The sequence below is a fragment of the Malassezia globosa genome, assembly GCF_000181695.2.
Source record: "Malassezia globosa CBS 7966 chromosome Unknown mgl_sf_4.1, whole genome shotgun sequence".
NCBI classification, from domain to species: domain Eukaryota; kingdom Fungi; phylum Basidiomycota; class Malasseziomycetes; order Malasseziales; family Malasseziaceae; genus Malassezia; species Malassezia globosa.
The window spans coordinates 166,006-190,968 of NW_001849869.1; the positions used below are offsets into that span (position 1 = coordinate 166,006).

A 24,963-nucleotide genomic window follows, 5' to 3' on the forward strand; every position below is an offset into this window, starting at 1 on the left:
AGCCAGCAGTTATATTTCGGTCCGAGAAATTCACGAACTGATCGTGCGCCATTATGTCACTGTCTGGTGGATGGGAAGTTCGGTTCAGCAATTCGCGGCGGCTCCCTTACTTTTATAACCCCACGACTCGTGCGTCTATGTGGGAATTGCCTGACGGGATCACGGAGGAACAGGCGCGCGCGTTGCCAGGCGGTCAGCTGCTTGGAGAAGCGTCGCAGAGCAACCGTCCGGCCCAGGTACGCGCAAGCCATTTGCTGGTAAAGCATCGAGATAGTCGTCGTCCTAGCAGCTGGCGCGAGGTATGTGTTTGCTGAAGTGATGAAATAAAACAGAGCTATGAAAGAATACTGACACATGCGCCTAGCCTACCATCACACGCACAAAGGACGAAGCAATTACACAGCTTCGTGAGTTCCAGCAACAGCTTGGATCACAGCCAAATGTGCAAACATTCTCGCAGCTGGCCGGCCAGTATTCGTGCGTATTACGGCTTGCCTACGTTGTGCTCACACTCATTATAGAGATTGCTCATCAGCGCGCTCAGGAGGCGACCTCGGCTCGTTTTCACGCGGCCAAATGCAGCGCCCCTTCGAAGACGCAGCGTTCGGCCTATCTGTGGGTGAAATGAGCGATATCGTCGAGACAGATAGTGGTGTGCATCTAATTCTCCGCACTGCTTGAGTGTGCGTGGGATGTCTTGGCTCACGACTGCTTCCCAAAATTTTGTGAACCCTTGACCCACTCATGAAATGAACTATATCACACTCTCGCCTATGCATGCCTAACACATCAACCCTTGTAATTTCATTTGTGGTCCACGCACCAACTCTTTTATTATAGGTGCTCCTTTCCCTTCACCCGCGGCACGACACATCACGTGACATATCTTGCGTACATGCCAACGAGCGGTGGCGTAAGGTAGGCACGCGCGCATGTAGACAAATGGCGAGCGTCGGTGGCCTAAGGGCGCGCCGAGCGTGCAAAAAAAGCTGGCGTGTCGTCCGCGAGAATTCCGTTCGGCTACGCTTAGCGTTATCTGTCTATTTTTGGCTCGCTCAAAGTCCACGACTACCACCCAAGTTTCCGGAGCCGGCAATCGAGTGGAATGGCCGCCGCTGCGACAATGCCTCCGCCGACGATGCGGCGCGAGTCCCACGCAACCGTCACGACGGGGTACAGTGCAGTGAGTTTCGTGCCGACAGAGTATGTCCAAACGGCCGTTAGCACGTACGAAGACCATGTTGTGATCGATATGTTGATCCCGCCCATGCGGTACCTTCCACCGACTCTGACAGTCTCGCAGCTAACAAGTCAAATCCAAGATGATCTCGTACGTGAGCTTGAGAAGTTAGGCTTAGGCCTTGGCTCGCGCATTGCATCTGTAGCGCATCCCCGGAGCCAATACGCTGAAGCTGAGCAGTTCATTCGTGATGCGTCTGGACACTTGATTGATCCAGCTCTTCTCCCGCAGAACCATACAGAGTTCCAACGTGCGCGTCTTGGCATCCGCAGCTTGCGTGGCGAGCCACTGCTCACGTACTTCCCTAGTCCAGCGCCGGCTAACTCCAAGGTTGTGAATGGCGTCCCGACAACGTGCCCATGTGTGTGTTGCAGGAGTGGATGTTCAGGCGCAGATCCACGCACACGCAAACTTGCTGTGATCCCAGAGGCTCTTGCAAAAGATGTTCACGGCCGTACTATCGTCAATGTGTCTCCAGAGTCAGCCGCTCCCTCGTGGGACAAGACGCTACCGTCCACATCAAAGCCCTTGTCCTCCACGCTCCTAGGCGAGCCATTTACTGAGGCGAAAAAACCCGCTGTTTCAAAGGCCCCACTGTCGTCTTCGAAGCAGCCAGCTTCATTGTCGACGTCTCGATCGACGTCCAAGCCACAGCCCCAGCTCAAGCCACAGGCCAAGTCACAGTCACAGTCTCATCTGCTCTCGCGTCCGCAGCCACAGCCGCAGCGGCGGCCGACTTTGACGAAAATTAAGCCGGCCAAGTCGCTGAATGATCTTCGCCGCGCTGACAACACATCATGGACGCCGTCGCTTATTTCAACGGACTTGGACCCGACACCGCCCGTTCCGGCCGTTCCCACTGATTATCTGGGCAGCTCGGTCAGCAGTCGTGACTTGAAGGTGCCGTCGACGCACAAGCACTCCCGTGTCATTCTCCGCCCCGGAGCTCCATCGCGTAATGCAGCAGCCAGTGCAGCAACGCCAGCACCTGAGACGAGTGGCTCATCAACTGACTCGCAGCTTCGCGCGCAAAAAGGCATGAGTGTTTTCGCTCCGCTACAGATGTCCGACGAGCTGCGTGCTGCGTTGACGCTGACTGACCTTGGGCCTCCGTATATCTCGCCCGATTTGAATCGACGCACGCCGCCGCTCTCGAGCCCATCGTCGTTAGGGTCTACACCACGTGTCAGAGATACGTGGCGCCAAGACTTGTCGCTCTCGCCGCCGGACACGAACATTGATGCAGCGATTACTCCAATCGCTGCGCGCTACAGCCGCTCTATGTCCAACTTGCGGCAGAAGGCTCACCGTGATCAGGAAATACCGCCGATCCCATCCATTCCTCATGATCTTGCGCTTCATCCGTCGCCTGACCTGCACCATTCCCAAGGCTCTGTGTATCCCGGCACAGGCGCACGCATGCGGATCATTTCTGGTCAAGTGCCGTATCATCGGCGCGAAGGCGGCGGCGTATTTCCCATTGCATAACTGAAGCTTATCATGAGGAGCGACTGGATCTTAGGTTTTTCAATGCATCCACTATAAGACAAATCCACATACGACCAAGCACATTCCTTTTTTTTTCTTATCTCATTCTTGCTTCGTTCTTCCTCTCTTTTTCGTCGGTAGTAAGTAGTCTAGTAGAACCGCGTACGATCCATGAATGCTATAAAGATAGACATCCCGGTGCTTCATCTCTTAGTACACACTCTGGTAGTTCTTGCCTCGGTTCGGGCGAGGCAACAAGTTGCCGTGCGACTCGACACCCTCGATACGGTGTGTTGCGTTAAGATTCTTGGTGACGGTAATTTGGAAGAGACTCGAGCCGCCCTCGCGAGCAATGATGACCGAGCTTGCGAGGAAAAAGTGCCAGAGGCGGTATAGCTTATCACCGTACTTGGCCTTGACCTTGGCCTCGTTCTTTTTCCAGTTCTTGAGCCAGCGGTCAATCGTAGCAGAATAATGGATGCCAACGACGTCGCACGATCGCACTTCAAAGCCAGCATACTCCAGCTGGCCAATGACCCAGTGAAGAGGACAGGAAGCATCGGCACCAGGGAAAATGTATTTGTTCATGAAGAGACCCCAGATCAGGTCCCAGTACTGCCAGCGAGGGCGCAGACCAGCGACCTGGAATACCATCACACCATCGTCATCCAGTAGGTTGTACACATTCTTCAGGAACTTAGCGTAGTGTCGGATGCCCACATGCTCAGCCATCTCCAACGACACGATCTTGTTGTAGTGGCCCGGCTGCACAGGAATGTCTCGGTAGTCTTGGCACAGGATCCGAGCCTGGTCTTCCGAAATGCCATTCTTCTGCAGTCGCTCATTGCCGAATGCCGCTTGCTCCCGTGCAAGCGTCACGCCCGTAACATTCGCGCCATAGTTCTTGGCAGCAAAGGCTGCGAGCGTACCCCAGCCACAGCCAATGTCCAGCACACGATCGTTCGGCTTCAGAGCTAGCTTCGAGCACACGAGGTTCATCTTGTTGTCCTGCAGTTCTTCGAGCGTCTCCTCCCGATTCGGATCCGAAATTAGGCCCGAAGTGTAGACCATCTGGGGGCCAAGGAACCACTCATGGAAGTCGTTGCCTCGATCGTAGTTGTCCCGGATCTGCTCCTCGTCTTGCCGTGAGCTGTGCATCAATACATCCGGTAACATCTTAAATAAGACGTAGCGGAACAGTTCAGGCGTGAAGTGCATCGCTGCCCAGTCCCAGCGGTATTCTAGTACATCAAGCAGATCTCCCTTCACCTCGATTTTGCCATCAATGTACGCATCCCAAAAGATCTGCATGGGGATCTTGTTATAGCCTGTGTACTTACGGCGGAGCGACTCGTCTTGGATGTCGAGATAGTCTTCGATCGGCCGGTTCGGCAGCGTCACTTTCTCGTTGATTCGCGGTCCAGTCATGCTCATGATGGTCCAGTACGCAATCGTGAGTGGGACACCAAGCACAGCCACAAGCAAAATGTAAGACCTCCAGCCAAACCAGCTGGCCTTTACAAATGGAATCAAACGAAGTAGCACAGCCGGGCCCAGCAGCACCAGCAATGCCAGGTGCATGTTGTTGAAGCTTCCGTTCCCTTCCGCTGGCAGCACGGCATTCTTGATCGTCGGGTAGTTGGTCAAACGCACCTTGCCACCAGGTGCCATTCTTGGCTGGGAGGTCGAAGAGGCAGACGCCGAGTTCGATACGAATGGCATCGTAGTCGACTCTGTGGCGTGCGCTGTCCTCGTTGGAAGATTCATTGCCGCCTCAGCAGATGGCATGCTCGTGGCCGTATAAGCCGCAGGCTTCTCTGACGCACTCTGTCCACTACGAACAGCAGCAGGCTCCGTCGGCAGAGTCTGGTCAAGCCCAGTGGATGACACGTTCGTCACCGTGGACGCTGAGGCCGGGTCCACCAGGCCATGGCCTTCGAGCACGGTTGTCTCCTGTACAGGAGCAGGAGCGAATGAAGCTGTTGGCGCATGCAACGTGCTGTCAACCTCGGTGCTGGGCTGCACACCTGTCGTGACAGATCCACCTTCGTGCGCCACAGGCGCTGCTGCGTTTGCACTCACACTTTCTTCATGCAACTGGTCGGACTCCTTCGCATTGATATTCCGCAGGTCATCTGCACGGCGATCGAGTGACGACGAAAACCTCTCCGCAGCCTCACTCGTCTTGTGCGAGAGCTTCTCCGTCGCACGGGCCGTCTTGCCTGTCAAAGAGTCCTGGGCACCCGTCGATTCAGCCTTTTCAGACAGTTGTTGCGCACGTTCAGACGTCTTATTCGCAAGGTTCCGAGCCTCCTCTTGCATCTTTGAAGCAACGGTATTGGCAGCGTCAGCTGTCTTTGCACGAATTTCCGACATGTCCATGTTGCAAGAACGATGTGGTGGAGTCGGTCGGTGGATAGGGAGCTAAACTGATCACGCGGGTTACCACGGACGTGGGCCAGTGCCACTTTTCTTCGTTTGCGGTGGGCCCACCTATCACGCTCGAGTATTCTGCGCGCATATTTCCTGTCCACTTGTCCCATACGTCATGCCACGCGATTCAGCTAGGGCCAGACAGGTGGGCCTCCATTTGGGCGGGCCTATCGAAATTCCATCCACTCTGCGAAACCAGCAAGCGAAGATAGGAACAGAAGGTGGACGGGTTACGGGGGTCTCTCCACACAGCACACCATCTTTTTCATGATTCCTGTGCCATGGCCACGTCGTTCTGGGCTCAGGCACATGGGCCAATTTTAACGCTTCTTTTCCGGGACACGCGTACGCAGCACGCGTGTCTTGCTCGCGTAGAGTCCTACTATGAATCAGAAAAACATGCCGGCAAGTACTTGACATGGGACGAAGCACACCGTGAGCGACTTTGCAAAGGGTACGAGGCATTTAATTTACCACTAAGCACGGTGGCAGAGTGGCTTGCTTCTATGCGAGCGCAAGTAGAAAAGCCAAAGGAAGTGCTCGGCAAAGAGGCAGCAAGTACTAAACAGAAGACAAGCTCAGACCCAATTCATGATCCCGACGAGCCTTTCTGGCATGCTCATTGCTCCGCACAGGAGCGTGAGCTAATTGCCGAACTTACACGTCGAGGCATCCTTGATGGTTGTGGAACACTCGCATCTAGTGCACCCTGCATGTACCTAATCTCCGCGACTCTCACACAAGCAGACGCGGCCCTAGCTCACGAGCGTCTTCACGCATTATACTATTTTTCGCCAAAGTATCGCGATCTGCTTGCAATCCAATGGAACTCGTTACCGCGTGCTATTGCCTCCGCTATTGAGCTCGATCTGAAAATGCGGGGATACAAGCCATCCGTGTGGCAGGATGAGCTGGGCGCCTACCTTGGCATACGGGTAAACGGCACATCTAGTCGCCGTAGTGATCCTAGCAGTGAGTTTGGAAATAAGAGTGCTGCCACATGTGCTGAAATTCGGCAAGTCCTTTTACAGCAAATTCCTCAATGCTGGAAGCAAGATGTTGGCATGGACGAAGCTGGTGTAACGCTTACGAGACAGGATTTGGAGTGTGCGAAACATGCATTTAGCAATGCGTAATGACGCCTCTAGTAAAGCACGCAATCTGGTGATGAAAAAGTGACAACACTTCCGCGCCCTTCATAGTCTCGGAGATTACACGCAACTATTGCATCATTCCGATGATCATTGGAAAAAATTTTGCAGCCCAACATCGATCTGAGTGGCGGCCTTCGAGGCAACCCTTTTGCCAGTGACTTCCTGGTCCACGTGGACGTCCCTAGCTTTTCTCCAACCCAGGTTGCCGGGGAGGAAAGATGTGCGAAAATAGAAATTTATTTTTCTTTGGAGAAAGAGAAGCCCTGGAAAACGAGTGGCAAGTAAGAGCGCGTAAGGGAAAAAAAAAAGTATTTCTCGTTGTGACGCAGAAGATTTGGGTTTGAACGATCGTGTAGCTGCTTGAGCGGCTTAAGAACAGCAACTTATATGACACGATGAAACGCAAGGTATGTGAAGCTTCGAGGAACTGTACTCGTTGAGGTCGCTTTCCGGAGAATATGTGAGTGCTAATGCCACATGATAGATCTTGTTGATGGGCAAGTCTGGAACCGGGAAAACGTCTATGCGATCATTTATTTTTTCGTCCTATCGACCTGAGGATACGAAACGACTTGGCAGCACAATTGAAGTAGAGCATTCGCATGTGCGTTTTCCAGGTAATCTTGTGCTAAATTTATGGGATTGCGGCGGGCAGACATCGTATATGGAAAATTATATGACCGCGCAACGGAACCAGGTATTCAGTTCCGTTTGCGCGTTGGTGTATGTGGTGGATGTTGTTGGAACAGATGTCGACGGAGGGAGCGATGCAAGTGACTGGGAGACGGATCTTCGGTACTTCCGTGATTCTCTCTCGGCTTTGCAAACACATACGCCTGATGCTGAGGTTTTTTGTTTGCTGCACAAGATGGACCTTATTGAGCCATCTCGACGGAAGAATATCTACATGAATCGTGTTGCCGACCTGCGAAAAAAAGCTCGTGAAGTCTTAAATGAACATGCGTCATCATCGCCTCATGCGGCCCATGCAATCCATCTGCGCTGCTATGCCACGAGTATTTGGGATGCGACACTGTACAAGGCGTGGTCGAATATTGTGCATACCATTGTGCCAGATGTCCGGCACTTCGAGGCGAGTCTGTCAGAGCTGGCTGATATGTGTTCAGCGACTGAAGTTGTGTTGTTTGAGAAGGCCACTTTTTTGGTCATGTCGCATTACAGCCGGCTAGATGCGAATGAGACAGATGCAACAAAACACAGTAAAATGATGGATACCAGCTCCGTTGTGCGGATAGATGATCCGCAGGACTCGAAAGAAGTGCTGCTAGCAGGACTCTCGTCGTCGATGTTGCCACACTCGGAGAATATGAATGACACTGCTGAACGCCATGTTGTTATGTCTGACGACAGATTTGAGCGTGTAAGTGAGCTTGTGAAGCAGTTTAAATTGTCGTGTCTGTACGTATGATGTTATCGTGAAAACTGACGCTCATGAAGTGGTTCGCGGGACCACATGCAAGCATTTGAGCTGCGAACGCCGACATTTCTTGCGTACATGGATGCACTCACGTCCAACACGTGCTTGCTTGTGATTGTGTCCGACCCTCGCATTCACATCCGGGCGATCAAGAACAATGTCGAGGTCTGCCGACAGCAGCTGGACGGGATGAACCCTGTCTCACAGACGAAAATGAAAAACTAAGATAACGTGCAAGCAGTGCCACAGTTTTCGTGCTGCATCTCTTGGAATTACTTGTATACACATACTATGAGGATACCCATACCCATCTGATCAATACTTGGGCGTTTTGAAACTCCAAATACACAGCTACATAAAATTCATTCCAATCTCCACTTTTCTATTCCATGCCCGTTGTGATTGGGACTGCCAACAAAGTAGCGAGTCGTGATTTTTTATCGCCAATTATTTGATCCCCAGTCGCCCACCTCCGCTTCGTTGGATTCATCGCCTCTCACACCTGGCCTACGAATTGGATCTAACTCGCAACTGGCTCCGAAATGCGGATGCTTTGGAGCGTGCCACGTATTCTGCGTGTAGGTCATCCAGCTCTTCCATCTGTTTGGATGCAGGCAAGGTTCATGCCCGTGCGGTATGCGCATTTTGATTCAAATGCATTCGTCCAGCGACTTGAGCAAGCGGGTATTACCCGTCAACAGGCAGATGTGCTTGTGACTGCACTGACAGACGTAATCAATGAGAGTATACAGAATTTTGCGCATAGTCTTGTGCGTCGTGATGAGGCAGAGAGTCACAGCTACACTCAAAAGGTACGCCATACACACATGCATTCACTAGCGCGTGCGTCTGGGGAATGCCAGGCAGATGAGCACGAAGGCGTTTACTAACTCTTGGGTGAAAAGGTCGACTTTGCGAAGCTCAAGTCGGAGATCCAGCTCTTGGAGCGTAGTGACTTTGTGCTGATGAAGTCCGAGAATGAGCGTCTCATGGCGGACGTTGAAAAGCTGAAGCAGCGTCTTCGTGAAGAAATTGCCCGGACTATGGCAGGTGTGCGTTTGGATTTGAACCTCGAAAAGGGTACGTTTATGGACTTTATGTGTTCCTTCATGCTTTCTCACACTTTGCAATAGGGCGTATTCGCGATGAGTCTTCTGTACATGCATCCAAAATCAAGGAAGTCGATACACGTATCGAGTCGGAAATCGCAGGTGTACGGACTAGTATCCAGAGTGCCAAGTTCAATGTGTTACAGTACTTGGTCGGTGTGGCTACTGGTGCTGGTGCCTTGCTGCTTGCGTATCTTCGGATGTTCCGTTAGGAAGCCCTTGCACCCAAGTTGGCCTTCTTATGTATCCAACATGTTGAACTTCTAGCTGCTAAAGTTGCCAAGTTGTTTTCCGGGACCGTGTTGATTGTCTCACAAGTTGTCTTTCACAGTTGATGAGATTTTGAACAAAAAATAAGCCTTCTGGCCACCGTCTAGACCTGCTTGTCTATCTCTGGTTTTCTATTCGCACTTTGCTGCATCTTTATCACACGCATACCAACACACACACACACACACACACACACACACACGCAAGATGCCTCTAGAATGAGTATTTTTGCTTTTTCTTTGTTCGTACCTTTCCTGTACATGTTATAGCTACTACCATGTTGGTGGACCCGGCCTTCTTATTCGTCTTCAAGCCAACAAGGGCTGGGCCTTGGAGAGGCATATATTGTGCCTGGTAGACAAATCGACTTCATGGCCCGTGATTGGCAGGTCATACATAATTCCACTATCTAGTGTGTCCTTGCCACCAAACGGATTCATCTTCGCTACCTGCGCTTGCAATCGCAATCCTGGTCCATACAGACTCTGTTCTCGACCCTTATCCGACACAAAGCTCCCTACTCGTGCATTACCATGCTGGTCAACCCTGGTGGGACACAAATCACGTCGCATCATCAATACCACACTGATGGATTGGATGCGTCTGAACTTGAGCCCACGCCCATGGCAATGTTTCAAAAATGGTTTCAAGCTGCCGTTGATGCAGGCGTGACTGAGCCTGAGGCTATGACTCTGTCGACGACGGCTTTACCAGACGTTCCAGGACCCGCGGATGCGTCGTCTCCCACTGACAAATCCCGGTGGCGCGTACAGGCGCCTCGCCCCAGCTCTCGAACAGTTTTGCTAAAAGGTGCTGACGAGCGTGGCTTCTTCTTCTACTCAAACTATGCATCGCGCAAAGGTGACGAACTTGCTGCAAATCCATGGGTGCTCTCTTTCGTTCTACTGGCCACAAATGCATCGGGCCATTCGTGTGCTCGGATGGGCGGAGCGTGTGCCGCGCAGTGTATCCCAGGCCTACTTTGATACTCGACCCGTCGGCAGCCGGATTGGTGCGTGGGCAAGTCCACAAAGCCAGGTGATCCCGTCGCGCGAGTCGCTCGAGTCACTTATTGCAGCATGCCAACGCAACTTTGATAATCCGACCTCAGACGACGCGCACATTCCTGTACCCGACCATTGGGGTGGGTACATTGTGGTGCCTGATGAGATTGAGTTTTGGATCGGACGGACGAATCGCTTGCACGGACCGGTGTCGGTACTCGCGCAATCCCAACACCACGCTGCCTGTCTCGGATGCATCGTCTTGGGTGCTTGAACGCCTTGCCCCGTGATCCATCCTAGAACGACCAAAGTGCGTGCGCGCAGCGCGCGGCTTGGAGCTGTAGCAGGCGTTAGCCACGAGTCGACACACTCGCTCCGCTCACATCGATATGATGTGCATTCATGCCTGATTCGTCGCGGCATGTACAACAGCGCACACAGCCTCTCGGCTGTATTCACCCGCTGACGTCTCGAGCGAGTGCCAGACCGTGTATGCTTGGCGTACAGTAAGCCAGTGGAGCCAGGCTCCCAACAACACACAGACATGGAAGATCTGGTGGGAGGCGCCAATGTAATCGAACGTGTAAGGTGACCAGCGCTCGGGGATGTGTGCCACGTAGATCAGAGCGCCTCCAATGTACACGGCGCCGCTGAGCATGAGGAACCGCGCTCCCAACACGTGTGTGACAAAGAACCAGTCACGCGCAATCAGAAAGCCATGGACAACCGGCAAGACCGCACTGAGGCCCAGCGCGATGAAGATCATTGCTCGCAACGTCTTGTACTTGGGCACAGTGAACTTTGGCTGCGTCACGATGTACAGTGCAATGGTGCCCCAAATTGTGACCAGTGTCGTATACAGTGTGCGCAGATGTGGGTGGCAATGGAAGCCGAAATGCAGGGCAGGCACGTTACTGCCGACAATGAGCAAGACAATGCCAGCGTAGTCGAGGCGGTTGTAGCTTAGGGCCGTGCGTTCTGAATGGCAAGCGACTGTGTGGTATGTAGCACTACAGCCCAAACATGCCATAGCAGAGAGCAAGAACACGGAGAGAAAGGCCAAGTCATCTGGTGGTGCACGCACGTATCCCAAACGCTGTGTCTGAGCATCGGCCTGTGCAATTCTGAGTCCCAAGCCTGGGTATCGCTCGAGAATGTCAGGAGACGGAAGAGTGTGTAGCGAGAAAATCGGCCATGGGCCACCAGGGAGCCATTCGTGCAGATCTGCGAGCTGCAAGAAGAGCAGCAGGATGGCAATGACTGCCCCCCACATGTGTGTGTGAATATTTACCGTTTCGTTGTGCCAGTAGCACCAGACACTTTTCCAGCATTTGTAAAAAGTATCGTGCAGATAGTGTGTCTGTTCCTTCTTCTCGTCGACATGATCAACAGAGCTGGTGTTTTTGCTGGTGGGTTTATCGACGCACGCATCGCCGGGACGACGGTAGCCGCTTTGTATGTACGGCACGTGCTTGGCTTTCTGTTAGATCAGGCAGGCTTAGACACGTACACCAAGGAGGCAGCTCTTCGTACGAAACAAGGTAGCGAGACGATGACGGTCGTGCGTGCGTTGCCGACATGGCTGGGCGTCACGACGCAATGTCGGGTGTGAAAGTGCAAGGCATCCTACTGCGCCCGTTCTTTTCCACATGCTTTCAGACACACGCGGCTGCCAGTGCTCGAAGCCCCGCCGTCCCCTTCGTCCCACCCATGCACAAGTGTGGAGGGCACCAGGGAACAGGGGCTCCACTTGCACATTGACAGATAGGCGTGTGTGTTGGTGAGCGGTGTATGTCCACGATTCAGTGATATTGATCGCCACCAACCATTAGGAGACGTTCGCGCGCACCGCACGCATCATGGAGGATAGCTCTTTGCGTGGCGTGGAAGTGCAGACAAGCGCGACGGCGGGATTCATTGGCTATGCAGGGACATACACATTCGCAGCTGCCTTGCGCGCGCCCTTGCGTGTAGTTGTGTATGTGGGACTGGCGTTATGCTTTGCACACACTGTATGCGCAGAATGTCTAGGTCCAGAATGTGGTCGCAAATCGTATGTGCCACCAAGACCGGTTCCGCCGTGGCATGATGACACGTCGGATGCAGGCTTCGTCGGAGCACGAGAGCAAGAGCCTGTTGTAATGGTGACAACGCCGTGGACTGAATTCACCACTATGCCGTTCAAATTCCTCTACTTTGTGGGGGTATGGCTCCTCACCCAACTACACACTGTGCTGCAGCTTTTATACAACCTGTTTTTCGTGTGGCCTTACCAGACCGTCCGCCCAGTCATGGAGGCTTGTGGACATATGCTCTTGATTATCTTTGCACCTATTGTTTCTTTATGGAAAGTTATGTATACAGTGCTGATTGTGTGGCCAACACATACATTTCAGTCCATGTCACTATGGTTGTACCAGCTATACGTGGTGATGGGGATCGGCGTCTGCTTTGGCGTCGCGATTGGTCTTATGAGCGTTGGATGGCTGTATTTAGAGCGTCAATTGTACATAGCACGAGCGCCTCGCACCGTCATAATCAAGCCTAAGTAAGTCTTACGTAGCCAAGATAACTACGTTTTCATGCAGGGGCCATGTACTGACTTTGGTCGGCTGATCACTCGTTATCAACGATGCGCGGTCGCGTGCCTATAGACGTTTTGTAGTGCAGGCAACCATCATCAGTAAGGGTACGAGTGGAAGGCAGCTGAGGCTGTATGAGAGTCTTGGAACGCTTCCACGTGACCACTTCATGTGCGTGGCAGCAGCGGCGGCGGCATTGGTGGTGGAGGGCGTGTGACGCGTCTTAGTCGGTGGATTGGCATTCTAGTTCGTCCACGACAAAGGCTGGACGAAAGAGAAAGCGAGAGAGAGAGAGAGAGAGGGAGAGAGTGAGAAAGTGTGCGTGTGTGTTTGTGTCTGTGTACAAGGGTGCGAGTGTGAACGTTTGCTTGTACCGGATACATCATGTCGTCCTCTACTGGAAAAGCACAGGCGCCAGGATACGAGCTGCCTTGGTATGTGTGTGCGCGAAAAGAGGGTCGCTATGTGTACTAACAGAGCCTTAGGGTAGAAAAGTACCGGCCGCGGTACCTTCGTGATGTTGTCGGAAATAGCGCGACAGTGGAAAGGTTGCGGGCTATTGAGGAACATGGAAATTGTCCACACTTGCTGTTGTCGGGGCTACCAGGCATAGGAAAGACGACGAGTGTGCATTGTCTGGCGCACGCATTGCTGGGCGACGCCTACAAGGAAGCTGTCCTGGAGCTAAATGCGTCGGATGATCGCGGTATTGATGTGGTGCGAAGTAAGATCAAAGCATTTGCCCAGAAAAAAGTGTCGCTGCCGCCGGGGCGGCATAAGATCATTGTGCTGGATGAGGCTGATAGCATGACGCCCGGTGCACAGCAAGCGTTACGGCGCACGATGGAGATCTATGCGCCAACGACGCGGTTTTGTTTTGCATGCAATCAGTCGAATAAGATCATTGAGCCGATTCAGAGTCGCTGTGCGATCCTGCGCTTTGGGCGTATTTCCGATGAAGAACTGCTGCGTCGGCTTCTCCAGATCTGTGAGGCAGAACATGTCAAGTATTCGGACGAGGGACTCGCCGCTGTTGTCTTTACGGCAGAGGGCGATATGCGACAGGCTGTGAACAATCTGCAGTCGACTTGGACAGGCATGGGCTATGTGAGTCCGGACAATGTGTTCAAGGTGTGTGACCAGCCGCACCCGCTCGTGGTCCGCGACGTGTTGGATAAGTGTTATGCTGGTCGAGTTGATAGTGCGCTGGATCAGCTTGAGAGTCTCTGGTCGTTGGGGTACTCGAGTCTGGACATTGTCACGACGCTCTTCCGTGTGGTGCGGACGATGGACAGTTTGCCAGAGGCCGTGAAGCTGGAGTATATTCGCGAGATTGGTTGGACGCATATGCGGACGTTGGAGGGAGTCGCGACATTGTTGCAACTAAGCGCTTTGGTTGCTCGACTTGCCAAGCTGGTGCGTATGCGAGTGGGCGCGATGCACCCGAGTACTAACGAACACGTCGCAGGCCATGGACCCTCAGCTATTTGTGCTGAAGTAGAGTGTGGAAGCGAACATCCATCCATGCACACGCAGAGACACACGGGCTGAAGCTGTTGGCAAGGCGCAGAATGCGCGCCCCCCCGCGCTACCTCCATGTCTCAAGCCGGCCCACTCGTGTCGTTACTGACGCCTTCACTCGGACTTTTCTTGTCCTTCCAACCATGTAGATATGTATGCATTAGGAACTACGGAATGAATGCGGCGTTTGACCAGCCAACGCGCGCAACTCGGCATTGTCGTGCCGCAGCTTAAGATGCTCCTCCTTCAGTCGCCGCAGCATGTTTTCTGTATTGCGCACGAATTGTACGGCCGTCAGGTAATCGTTTTCCAGCTGGGAAGTGCGTGACTCGTGCTCCTCTGTGGCCTCGATGAGGCGGCGCTCTGCCTGCTCAGCACGCAGCCGAAGCGACTCGAGCTCCTGCCGAGAGCTTGCGCCCTGGCGAAGGCGGACCTCCCACTCTTGGTTCATGTGATGCAGCTGATCCTGCGCGCGTTGCAGATCCATCGCATTCAGCTCCGCCGCGCGCTTCTGCGCATCGAGCTCGCGCTGGAGCTCCAGCACACGCCGGCTCTGCATAAACTCTGGGCGCGCAAGCGTGTCGTCGTCAGGCACATCGACCTTGTGCTCGTGGAGCATCTGCTTCAGCGCCTGGTTCCGATCTGCGCAGCTTCGAGCGCGCGTGAGTGTTGCTCGTCCTCGGCTCGTGATGCGTGGCTCTTGTCACGCAGTGTCGAGAGCTCATGCAGGGCGGATGCCAACTGCTTTCGCTGCGAGGGGATCTCGGCGAACAGCTTGTTGTTGGTGCGCTGCAGCTGCGTGCTGCGATCGGTCGCCTGCTGCAGGGTTGTGGCCATGCTCGCGAGTGACGCACGCGACTCTTCATGCAACTGCCGGAGAGCCTGCGTCTCGTCTTGCAGGGCCTGGACGTGCGATTGATGTGACACGTTTGTTTCTCGTGTCCCATCGGCCGATGCATCGTGCAGACCTCCTGCTGCCTGCTGGTGCTGCTGCATCGCGAGCAGCTGTGCCAGGCCACCAGTCGCAGCCTCCCGATGCTTCTGCGCTTCTCGCTGCAGCGTTTGAACCATGGACTCCAGCTCCGTGACACTGCTCGACTGCTGCTCCAGCTGCTCGCTCTTCATCTCCAGCTCAGCTGTCTTGGCCTGCAAGTCGTTACGCAGTTGCAGGATCTGCTGGGTCTGTGCGTCATGCTGCCGCTGCTGCTCACTGTGCTGCCTTTCATGGTCCGAGACACGTGCATGTGCGGCGGCCAGCGCCTCTTGGAACTGCGTCAGCATGGATCGGTTGGTATCAATCGTGCGTGTCGCAGACGAGAGGCGCTCATCGAGCGTATCGCGCTCAACCTGCTGCGCTGCGAGTCGGGACGTGAGGGTGGAAATCTGGGCCGCATGATCACGCAGCATTGCCTCTGTCTCGTATGTGTGTTTCTGGAGCGCCGAGTACTCTTCATACACCTTCAGCTGCGACTCCTCGGCGGAGAGCGCGCGCTTCGTGGTCTCGCTCAACCGATCCTCTGCGAGCTGGCGAAGCCGTGCTTCCAACTTGGTCTGGTCCACGAGCATGGATACTTTGCGCTCCAGCTCGCCGTGCTCGCGCGTAATGTGTCCCACGAGCTTCTCGAGCTGGATGATCCGCTGCCGATCCAGCCGTGCACGCTCGTCGGTGAGCCCGCTCTCGTTCGCCGCCAGCTTGGCACGGTAAAACGCTGCCTCCTGCAGCGCAGCGACGCGTGCTCGCTCTTGAGCAGCGACGCGTTCTTCTTCGTTCCGCATCTGCTTGTTGAGATCGGCTCGCAACCCCGTCGCTTGCAGCTTGAGCGAGAGCATGGACTTGATGAGCGCTTCTTTCATCGAGTTGTCTGGCCCCGTATCGACTCGCTCAATGTCGAGGCCCTCGTCCACCGACGGCACACGTGCCGGCGGCACAAAGCCCTGCTTGACGGCGAGTGCCAGCGTCGATGCGAGCCAGATCTCTCGATTAGATGGGAAGCTCAGCATGCTGTCGTCTTCGCGAAACAGCTGGCGCGGCTGCACGGCTGGCCGCTCTCGCTGCCAGTCCGATGCGTCCATAGGAACTGACGATGTCGCCATGTTCGCTGGGCTGTGGGACGACGGCGGCACTGCCGATGGGACGGGGCCTGATGGCGGGTACGATGGTGGTGGCACGGGCTGGTGCTGCTTCGACAGTGGATCGAGTCCTGTAGGTTGTTGCGCCCGTTGGTCATAGGGCAAAGCAGCGCCTGGCCCATTCGTCTGCTCAGGCGGGTGATTCGACGCCGCTGGCATCATGCGACTGGTCGCATTCGGTACGGCGCCCATGCCCGAGTACACGGACGAGGCACCTGGCGGGAACGTGGATGCAGTCGTCGTGGGTGTGCCAATGCTGCCGCCGGCCGCTGGTGGAACATGTGGTGACCACGACTCGGACGCTGCGCCTCTGGGCTGCGGCGCCACAGAGGCAGCGGTTCCGCCCAAGGTAGCAGCGGGCGACGCAGGGGTCACTCCGTCCGGCCGATCGATGCCCTCCATACCATACGCTTGCGTCGCAGGCACCATGCCGGATGGCTGTGGAGGTTGTGAGGACGACGAAAAGGGTGCGTAAGGGAGGGCAGGTGTGGGTGGTCCATAGGGCATTGTGCTCGATGACACATTCCGCACAGCGGCCGGCGCTGTTGAATACGTGGAGGATGGAGTGGAAGACGACATGGGTGCGGCAGCGACGGCATCGGACGTCGCAGGGGCCGAGGAGTCCGGCATCGATGATGGTTGTGCATCATTCTCAGGCGACCTCGTCAGCCCATTCGACTCCTTCTCGCGCAGCAATGGCGTCACAGACACGGGTGTACGCTCGTGAGCGTTGTTCATCGTTGTCATAGGCGTCTGTCCCGGTGTCGATGGCGTGAGCGGTGCAGGTATCTGGGCAGAGCCGGGTGTAGCGGGAGCCGGCGGAGCACCAGCACCTGTCGATGGGACGGCCGCGGCTCCCGCCGTCGACAGCGCAGATTCCATCTGCCGAGTGTGGATCCGAATGGCGCATGGCCTCGGCTCCATGTGCAACATCCGAGGAGTGCTCTGGATTTGTCGGATGCGCGGATTCAGGCGTCGGTGGCTGTGGTTGCAGCTGTGGTTGCAGCTGTGGTTGCAGTTGCGACTGCGACTGCGGCTGCGACTGCGGCTGCGGCTGTGGCTGTGGCTGCGGCTGCAGCTGTGACTGTAGCTGTGACTGTGACTGTGGCGGTGGCTGCATCGCTGCTTCGTCCGACGTAGACGATTTCGAGAGACTACCTCCTGACCGCTCTGTCTTGATGGGATACTTGATTTTCGACGTATCAAGCACATGCAGACCAGTCGGCTCGTCCTGTGCTTCACCCGTAAAGGACTCGCCACCAATCACCAGCACACGATTCTGTACACTCACCATGGTGTGGCCTGAGCGGCCAAATGGCGCTGGGCCCATGTGTGCAAACATGAACCAGCGGTGACTTGAGATCTTGAAGCTCGCCAAATCGCCGAGGTCGTTGCCGTCCGCGCCACGACCACCGAAAATGTACATAATATCATCCACCATACACGCTGCATGGCCTTCGCGTGGCGTCGGGATATACCCCACACATTTGAGCTCAGACCACGTCATAGACGCAAAGTCAAAGCACCACGTATCATTATAGTGGTACTGCCCATCCGTACCGCCAAAAATATACAGGCGCTCCTTGTATACGACGGCCGAGTGTCCTGCACGCCGCGGTGGACCGCCTGTTGGCGTCTGCACATGCTGCCATACAGGCGTGTCTTTGAGCGTGTTGAGATCAAAGCGCCACAGCTCATCATAGTACTCATCGTCGACTTGTCCACCGTACACGAACAGATTGGAGCCAATGATCGAAAGCGTATGTCCGTGGCGCCCAACCGGTCCCGGCGCTCCTTGCACGCCAGGCGCAAGAACGCGTGTCCACTCCCGGTTGTTCAAGTTCAGCAGGTATAGGGCTTCATCCTGGGGATCTTCTGCACGCATTTTGGTATCACCTCCCCATAGAATAAACACATTCGATACAAGTACAGCAGCGTGTCCTACTCGCGGCAGAGGTGCGTGCCCCGACGTCTGAACAAGTGTGGCATTCAGTGCGATGTCCATCTTGATGCCACTGGATCGCTGGATTTGCACAGGCTCAATGCGCATAATGTACATATCGTTCTTCACACTGTCTCGTACGAGACCACCAAAGATGTACACCTCGTGATTCGACCCTGTAGCTTGGTTCGTCGCGTGCCCATAACGTGGGAATGGCGGTGGACTCAGTACACCTGGTGGCGGTCTTCGCGTCTCGTCTAGAAAGCGCGGTGGATTCATCGTCACATACTTTTTGCCCCACGGATACACCACATTCGCTTGTCGCATCCGCTCCGGCGTTGACGGCGCTGGTGGCGTCGTCATAGCTGGTCCCANCCCTGCTGCTGCGCCAGCTCCTGCAACAGGCGGCGTTCGTGCTGGCATAGGCATTGAGCCATTTGGCAATTCACCTGTCATAGGCATCGGAGCCTGCTGCTGTCGTTGTGCGAGAGCTGCTGCGGCTGCGGCTGCGGCTGCTGTTGTCGGTTGTGATGATGATCTTGAGCCGTCATCCATGGACGGCCGTAGTACGCCTGCTGCACCTGCCGTCATGGGTGTACCATACACACCGCCAGGACTTGTGAGGCCCGTGGCAGCAGCTATACCCGGACTTGGATGACCTATCGATCCCGAAGGCATTGCCATAGTTCCACCTCCGGTATGAGATAATGATGAGACGTGAGCGGTCTGCAACCGCCCAGGCGAGCGTATGCTAGAGTCCGTCACCATATGTGACATCAAGCTCGTGTCTTCGAAGGATTCGCGGGGGTCATTAGCACTGCGTGGGTTCGATCCAATACGCGACACGAAGCCCGTTCGGCCGCCTTGTTGTTGTTGTTGTTGTTGTTGTTGTTGTTGTTGTTGTTGCTGTTGCTGCGGAGTATGCGAAGGGAGTCGAAGTCCTAGTGTCGGCGCATTCGCATGGATTTGGTTGGGATCCGTCACGATCGCACCAGGCGCGTCAGATGACCCCTGTTTGGCTGTGCGGTCCTTGTCAGACCGCTTTTTCCCAAATATAGCCATACTGTCCCTCCGCTAAACGGCTCCTCACGAGCAACGAGGCGTGGGCTACGCGGCTCGTGTCCCTAAAAAAAAGGATAAGCGGATGGAGGCGACGTATGTGGACTTGGCTGGCTTGTCTCACAGCTGGAGGGCCGACGTCCGTCCCCGTCTGTCGGCTGCGTAGCTTGGCCCACCCCGTTGGGTGCTACCTACAACCGACAATCCACCAGATGTTTTTCACTTTCTACACTGGACGCAGGTGTCTGCACAATGGAGCGAATCAAACTCCGTACAATATGCGCATGAGATATATCCACGTGGTCCTCCACCCCCCTCGTCCGCGATGCTCAAGTGCGTCGTTGCCATAGCAGCCAAGGCGTAAGAGCCGTAGGAGCCAGCCGCGCTGGAATACGCCCCCTCCCTCCCTCTGCAGAGCGCGTTATGACATGGACAGATCGTTTGAACATCATTGCTAGTGCTATAAACATCATATGCACGGGGTGTTGTGTACCATGGCTTGCTGTGCTTACGACGGTCCTCGTTCTTGGCTGCAACCTCACAGGTGCGGCCAGAGTCACTCCAACAGCACGCTCCCTGTCGCACATATCCACAGCAGTTCCAACAGCCCCACTAGCTGTACGTGCTGACGATGACAACAACAGATTACCTGCTGGTGGCTTGTCTATAACAGAGCCAGCTCAGACAGCGCAAGCCTCCTACTACAAGATCGCTCCACATGAAACCATCACGTTTGGCTGGGAATTCACCTCTCTCACAGCGACGCCGTCGCGCCTGTACGTTGTAGCGTCATGTTCCAAAAATGGCAACACGTACCCCATTGCGCCATCGCCAAGTGGGATCCCAGGCGATGCCAAGTCCGTCACTTGGTATCCGTATGGCTACCGCATGGATGCCCAGAAGCACGGGGGCCCAGATCTTGTCGCTGACAAGTATCGGCTCATTATCTATGATGATAAGGGTCCTACAGGCGTCGCGAAAGGCGGCGAGTTCCAGGCAAACAATATGGCCGAGTTCTCCATGTATTTTCCCAAAAAATATACCCCCTTGTCCGGTACGTCGCACAACAACCGCACGACGCCATACTCATACACTCGACCCGCTAGAATGGACATGCAATTCGTGCAACGGTGCTTCGCGCTCTTCGCCACCACTCCCCAGCTCTGCCTTGCTGATCACGCTCGGCGCCTTGGCGTTTGCAGCGGCCGGCGGCTTCGCATGTTTATAGTCACGTGATATGACACGAGGCCGAGTGTTGTTGTTATTGTTGTTGTGATTGTTATTTATGTTGTGTGTTGTTATTTGAAATTCGTGAACAAGCGCACAGTTGGCTACCGATTTCTGGGTATCTGTAGCGTTGCTCAGTTAGGACTGGGCTTGTCTTGCTACGCCGTTGCCCACGTCGTCAGCGTCATCGCCGCTGGTTCTGGCACTGGTGCTGCTGACGCTGTTGCAACAGCCAGTGCGGCCGTCTTTTCTGGCCTGACGTCCCTGTCTCGTTCACACACGCCCTCGTTCAGCCCACTTTCCCGCCCAGTCGAGAGTGCCGCGTACATGTTATCGATGACATCGCTGGAAGCACCTTCCAGCACCAGTCGCGATGTGCCTGCGTGGCTCTGGGCCTCAGGAATCCCGCCAGCTGCTCCTGCCGCCCCCAGTGGCGGCGCTGGTACTTCGCCCGCCTTGTATTGGGACATGGGACTCTCTTTGCACGAACGCCCGATCCACAGTCAATCTCCCTCGCGCTGCATGATGTATCGAAATGACTCCGGTGCTGAGCACGGTATGTTTCCACCACATTCTCTCATACCACCGCCTGTACCAGCGGGAACTAGTGCCGCCGGCACTGGCAATACCACAGGAGCAGGTACAGCGGCTAGTGCGACGACGCCTGAATCCACGCATGCACATCTACCGCCGCCCCATGCGATGTACCCGCCATCAACTGCTTTTCATGTCCCGATGCATCCCGAGCCAGCGCCCGGTTACTCTTCTGTGCTGTCCTTTGGCCCTGGTAGCACGTACCCGTTCTTTGATGCCCAAGGCTTCCCGATGCTCATGCATGTGCCGCCTGGCATGGCGCCGTCGTATCCTATGGCGCAGCAACAGGAACATATTCCCTCGTTGATCGAGTCGTCGCGCGCCGACTCTTTCTCAGACACATGGAGCACCCTGTCGTCCGTCACGTCAGATGCACCGTCATCTATGCATCCTCAGGCGCAAAGTACCACAACAAGCATGGATGATCTTTTGGCGCTCTCTCGCCAAGCGCAAAATGACGGCGAAGGCGGGCAGAATCCCAACATATTCGTGTGCCCACACTGTGAGAAACGATACACAGGCAAACATGCACGCAGTATTTGGCGCAGGCATCTCCAGGACAAACATGCGATCCCGCTAAGTGTGCAGCCACGTCGCACTCGTTGGGACCGTGATATGAACCGGCCTCGCAACGCTGCTGAGCGTCGGGAACGCATGCTCGAGAGTAAGCGCCGCTGGGCCCGGAAAAAACGTGAACAGGAACGGCGCGTAGCTGCAGCGAATCGCGGGGCGTCTGTCGCCACCGACACTGCCACGCCGACGCCCAGCGATCCCGACGTCGATCAATTCGATGCACTCTCGAAAGAAATGGCTAGCACTATGCACAGTGTGACCAAGCCATCCCTTCCGCCTTCTTCTTCAAGCATGCACATGCCAATACACCTTCCACCGCCAGCACCACCACCAGCATCAGCATCAGCATCATCAGCAGCGCCAGCAGTGACCTCTTCGTCGTCGAGTGCGCCAAATCGAACGGCCCTCGCTCCTCGAGATATCAACATCCCCTCGAGTCAGAACTGGCGTACAGACGCAGGTGCGGGCATCGTCAAGTCTCCTGGCTTCCTCGATAGCAAGCTTTTCATGCCCTCACCGCTGCAGTCAACACCACTGCGCAGTGCATTATCGAATCCACCCTCGTTGTACGGTACAATGCACAGCCCCTCTGACTCTCGGACCGCGCCAGATTCGGCGCGTCGGTTCTTACCCTTCCCGCATCCTCCGTCGTCGTTGACAAAGCGCACACCCTCTGAGCGTTCCAAGTTCGCCGCATTCACACGCATCGAGCCGTCACCACGCAAACTCGGCCTCGGTGGTCAGGCTTCGCGTGCAGATGCACCGGCGAGTCCGTCTGTGCGATCCGTTCGTGCATCGCGCGGCGATCAGTTCTCAAGTCCACAGCACCTGAACCTTACGCAGAGTCTGGGTCTTGCACCACATTCTGCTACGAAGGGAGGTGGCACAGGATTCACACCCTCATTCTCATCGAACGTCCATATGACACCCTTGGGCGCAGGTGGCGGCACGCCATTCAGTCGCATGCCTTTGGGCCTTACACCGAGCATTCATGGTTTCTTGCGCGGAACAGGTGGTGGGTTAGGTGGCTTGAGTGCATCCGCGACAGGCAGTGGTGGTGGCGACATGTCGGGTAGTGGTTTGTTGGGCGGCGGCGATTTCAGTGGATACATGATGGGTCTTACAACCTTGGACTCACCCCACATCCTGCGGAGCGCAAGCCGTCCTTCTCCACTGCGTACAGGTGTGTCGTTCCACTCGAGTTCCGAGCGCGACGAGGATGATGACCTTGACCATGAAGGTGAAATGCGCATCATATCGCCATCGCTTCGTCAGCGCGTCCGTGGAAATGCTAAGGCGTCACCACTTGGTCAAGATACACCCTCCAAAGTGGGTTCGCCGCTACGTGGTCCTGGAAGCTTTTCGTTTGGTTTGCGTCGTACTCCGCACCGTGCGCCCAAGCTCCGGTAATACGTCCTGTCATCGGTGCGTACACTGCATTCCAGCATCCGGACTCTGCTATGCATCCCTGTTCTACATCCGTTCGTCCCGACAGTGGGCACATACTGTTTCTTTTTTTTCACCAACATTCACGAAACCCTTCCACACCTTGTCTTTCTTTTTCTGTCTCCCTTTGCCCCGTTTCCCTGTCTTCCCGCCTTCTCATAATCCCTCTTGTTGTTGCACTACCCCCGTATCTGGTTGCTAGTATAAAATTATTCATGCATATTACTATCATCCACCTCATGTGGAGGAGGGCGCGTCATCCTTTCTCGAAACAGCTCATTTACGTATCATGAGCTCGTTAAGTTCGTTCGACGCCCACCCACCAATCCTAACTCTGTAAATGGCTTGGGCTCCCATATGGCATAGGTTTCTCGATGCAACTCCACAACTATGCCTGGACCTTCGTGACCATGAACAGTTCAGCAACGGGCACATTTCTCATGCCGTATGTATAGAAGGACTAGACGCGCTACGCACGCGATTCAGCACTCTACCTGCACGACATGTACCATTTCTCATTGTCTGTAATGCCTCTTGCGCTACGCATGTGCGCAGCGCATTTGTGCCGCCAGAACGATGGGCTATTATTGGGATTCTGGGAGTCTACAAGCATGAGCATGTATCCACTTCATCCATCTCAGGTGAGGAGACATTCCTAAACGGCGAGCTTCAGCATCTGGTGGATCTGCCGCACCCCCTGGCATTCATCACCCTAGATCAGCTTGCCACTGCCGCAACAGCTGCGCACATATGGACGCCTATGGGCACTAAAGATCTGCCGGATCTGCTATTTTCGCCTGCCCCTGTCATTGCTCGCGTTGTCCAACATTGCGTGAATGCATCGGAGACAGAGCCTATTGCGCTACTAGATCTCGGCTGTGGCGCTGGACGAGATGTCACTTATGCTCTTGTTCATGCTCAGCGCACATCTACGCGTGCTTGGCACGCGACATGTGTGGACCGATGGCGCGCCGCGCTAGATCGTGCGGCCCAACTTCTCCAAGACCATGCACTTTGGGATCCATCGCCATCAAGCAAAAAATGTGCGTGCAATGCCATGGCAGTAGCTGATATCACCGATGACGGTTTCGTCCGGGCACTCGGCTCACGTGGGACAAACCCTTCCGATGCTATGTCTCTCGACACGTGGGCTGCAGCACATTTACCCCATTCGCACTACGATATCGTGTGGCTCATCCGCTTCTGGCCTCGCGCATGTCTAAGGAACCTGCCGCGCATCGTAGCGGAGCATGGACTCATTGTGCTGAGCCACTTTGTGCATGAACCTGACGCCAATATTCCTCGTCGAAATCTGTCGGCCCTATCAACAACATATAACTCACCTCCTGTGGCTGCACGAATCCAGCCTGGCGAAATTAGTGCTCTCCTAAAGCATTGGCAGTCCGCTTATGGGGCTGCAAGTGAAGTACTGGACGAGTGTGTGGAACCCGTGGAAGATGGCCGTCCAGTACATAGTCTCGTCGTGAGACTTTGCGGCCACACACTGAAAAGATGAAGCAATACCTGTCTGTGTGATGTCTGCATATGGAGAGTGAACGAAAGTGGCGAACGAAAGTGACCGCGTTTATGCTCTTCCAGCTTTCTGTGGCGAAGGGGGTCGGGGCAAAGTCGAAACAAACGATGGGCGGACAGACTAGTTAGGCACCTGTCGCAAAACGGAAAGCCCGTGTGGCATCTGTGTGCCCAATCAACCTATGGTACCTGTGCTCGGGAAGTCATACCCGGGATTCAT

At 55.0% G+C, this 24,963-nt stretch overlaps 14 protein-coding genes across 14 annotated transcripts; 10 read left to right on the forward strand and 4 right to left on the reverse strand.

Annotated features, from left to right (window-relative positions):
- Nucleotides 1–53: 53 nt before the first annotated feature.
- On the forward strand, nt 54–681 carry MGL_1824 (uncharacterized protein; the record flags this gene model as incomplete). Its single annotated transcript, XM_001730773.1, has 3 exons — nt 54–299; nt 365–477; nt 522–681. 3 exons carry the CDS (start codon nt 54–56, stop codon nt 679–681), a joined length of 519 nt encoding a protein of 172 aa, XP_001730825.1.
- Nucleotides 682–1,123: 442 nt separating this feature from the next.
- On the forward strand, nt 1,124–2,728 carry MGL_1825 (uncharacterized protein; the record flags this gene model as incomplete). The annotated part of the gene is made up of 1 exon (XM_001730774.1): nt 1,124–2,728. The coding sequence occupies one exon, from the start codon at nt 1,124–1,126 to the stop codon at nt 2,726–2,728; it is 1,605 nt and encodes a 534-aa protein (XP_001730826.1).
- A 210-nt stretch (nt 2,729–2,938) lies between these two features.
- Nucleotides 2,939–5,110, reverse strand: MGL_1826 (uncharacterized protein; the record flags this gene model as incomplete). The annotated part of the gene is made up of 1 exon (XM_001730775.1): nt 2,939–5,110. The coding sequence occupies one exon, from the start codon at nt 5,108–5,110 to the stop codon at nt 2,939–2,941; it is 2,172 nt and encodes a 723-aa protein (XP_001730827.1).
- A 332-nt stretch (nt 5,111–5,442) lies between these two features.
- On the forward strand, nt 5,443–6,297 carry MGL_1827 (uncharacterized protein; the record flags this gene model as incomplete). The annotated part of the gene is made up of 1 exon (XM_001730776.1): nt 5,443–6,297. The coding sequence occupies one exon, from the start codon at nt 5,443–5,445 to the stop codon at nt 6,295–6,297; it is 855 nt and encodes a 284-aa protein (XP_001730828.1).
- A 682-nt stretch (nt 6,298–6,979) lies between these two features.
- On the forward strand, nt 6,980–7,744 carry MGL_1828 (uncharacterized protein; the record flags this gene model as incomplete). The annotated part of the gene is made up of 1 exon (XM_001730777.1): nt 6,980–7,744. The coding sequence occupies one exon, from the start codon at nt 6,980–6,982 to the stop codon at nt 7,742–7,744; it is 765 nt and encodes a 254-aa protein (XP_001730829.1).
- A 551-nt stretch (nt 7,745–8,295) lies between these two features.
- MGL_1829 (uncharacterized protein) lies at nt 8,296–9,074 on the forward strand (the record flags this gene model as incomplete). The annotated part of the gene is made up of 3 exons (XM_001730778.1): nt 8,296–8,565; nt 8,659–8,833; nt 8,887–9,074. The coding sequence occupies 3 exons, from the start codon at nt 8,296–8,298 to the stop codon at nt 9,072–9,074; spliced, it is 633 nt and encodes a 210-aa protein (XP_001730830.1).
- Nucleotides 9,075–9,978: 904 nt separating this feature from the next.
- Nucleotides 9,979–10,410, forward strand: MGL_1830 (uncharacterized protein; the record flags this gene model as incomplete). Its single annotated transcript, XM_001730779.1, has 1 exon — nt 9,979–10,410. The coding sequence occupies one exon, from the start codon at nt 9,979–9,981 to the stop codon at nt 10,408–10,410; it is 432 nt and encodes a 143-aa protein (XP_001730831.1).
- Nucleotides 10,411–10,536: 126 nt separating this feature from the next.
- Nucleotides 10,537–11,409, reverse strand: MGL_1831 (uncharacterized protein; the record flags this gene model as incomplete). Its single annotated transcript, XM_001730780.1, has 1 exon — nt 10,537–11,409. One exon carries the CDS (start codon nt 11,407–11,409, stop codon nt 10,537–10,539), a length of 873 nt encoding a protein of 290 aa, XP_001730832.1.
- Nucleotides 11,410–13,102: 1,693 nt separating this feature from the next.
- On the forward strand, nt 13,103–14,269 carry MGL_1832 (uncharacterized protein; the record flags this gene model as incomplete). Its single annotated transcript, XM_001730781.1, has 2 exons — nt 13,103–13,152; nt 13,204–14,269. 2 exons carry the CDS (start codon nt 13,103–13,105, stop codon nt 14,267–14,269), a joined length of 1,116 nt encoding a protein of 371 aa, XP_001730833.1.
- Nucleotides 14,270–14,863: 594 nt separating this feature from the next.
- On the reverse strand, nt 14,864–16,798 carry MGL_1833 (uncharacterized protein; the record flags this gene model as incomplete). The annotated part of the gene is made up of 1 exon (XM_001730782.1): nt 14,864–16,798. The coding sequence occupies one exon, from the start codon at nt 16,796–16,798 to the stop codon at nt 14,864–14,866; it is 1,935 nt and encodes a 644-aa protein (XP_001730834.1).
- A 223-nt stretch (nt 16,799–17,021) lies between these two features.
- MGL_1834 (uncharacterized protein) lies at nt 17,022–19,373 on the reverse strand (the record flags this gene model as incomplete). Its single annotated transcript, XM_001730783.1, has 1 exon — nt 17,022–19,373. The coding sequence occupies one exon, from the start codon at nt 19,371–19,373 to the stop codon at nt 17,022–17,024; it is 2,352 nt and encodes a 783-aa protein (XP_001730835.1).
- A 322-nt stretch (nt 19,374–19,695) lies between these two features.
- On the forward strand, nt 19,696–20,598 carry MGL_1835 (uncharacterized protein; the record flags this gene model as incomplete). The annotated part of the gene is made up of 3 exons (XM_001730784.1): nt 19,696–19,703; nt 20,015–20,424; nt 20,477–20,598. 3 exons carry the CDS (start codon nt 19,696–19,698, stop codon nt 20,596–20,598), a joined length of 540 nt encoding a protein of 179 aa, XP_001730836.1.
- A 335-nt stretch (nt 20,599–20,933) lies between these two features.
- MGL_1836 (uncharacterized protein) lies at nt 20,934–23,174 on the forward strand (the record flags this gene model as incomplete). The annotated part of the gene is made up of 1 exon (XM_001730785.1): nt 20,934–23,174. One exon carries the CDS (start codon nt 20,934–20,936, stop codon nt 23,172–23,174), a length of 2,241 nt encoding a protein of 746 aa, XP_001730837.1.
- Nucleotides 23,175–23,550: 376 nt separating this feature from the next.
- Nucleotides 23,551–24,726, forward strand: MGL_1837 (uncharacterized protein; the record flags this gene model as incomplete). The annotated part of the gene is made up of 1 exon (XM_001730786.1): nt 23,551–24,726. One exon carries the CDS (start codon nt 23,551–23,553, stop codon nt 24,724–24,726), a length of 1,176 nt encoding a protein of 391 aa, XP_001730838.1.
- Nucleotides 24,727–24,963: the final 237 nt, after the last annotated feature.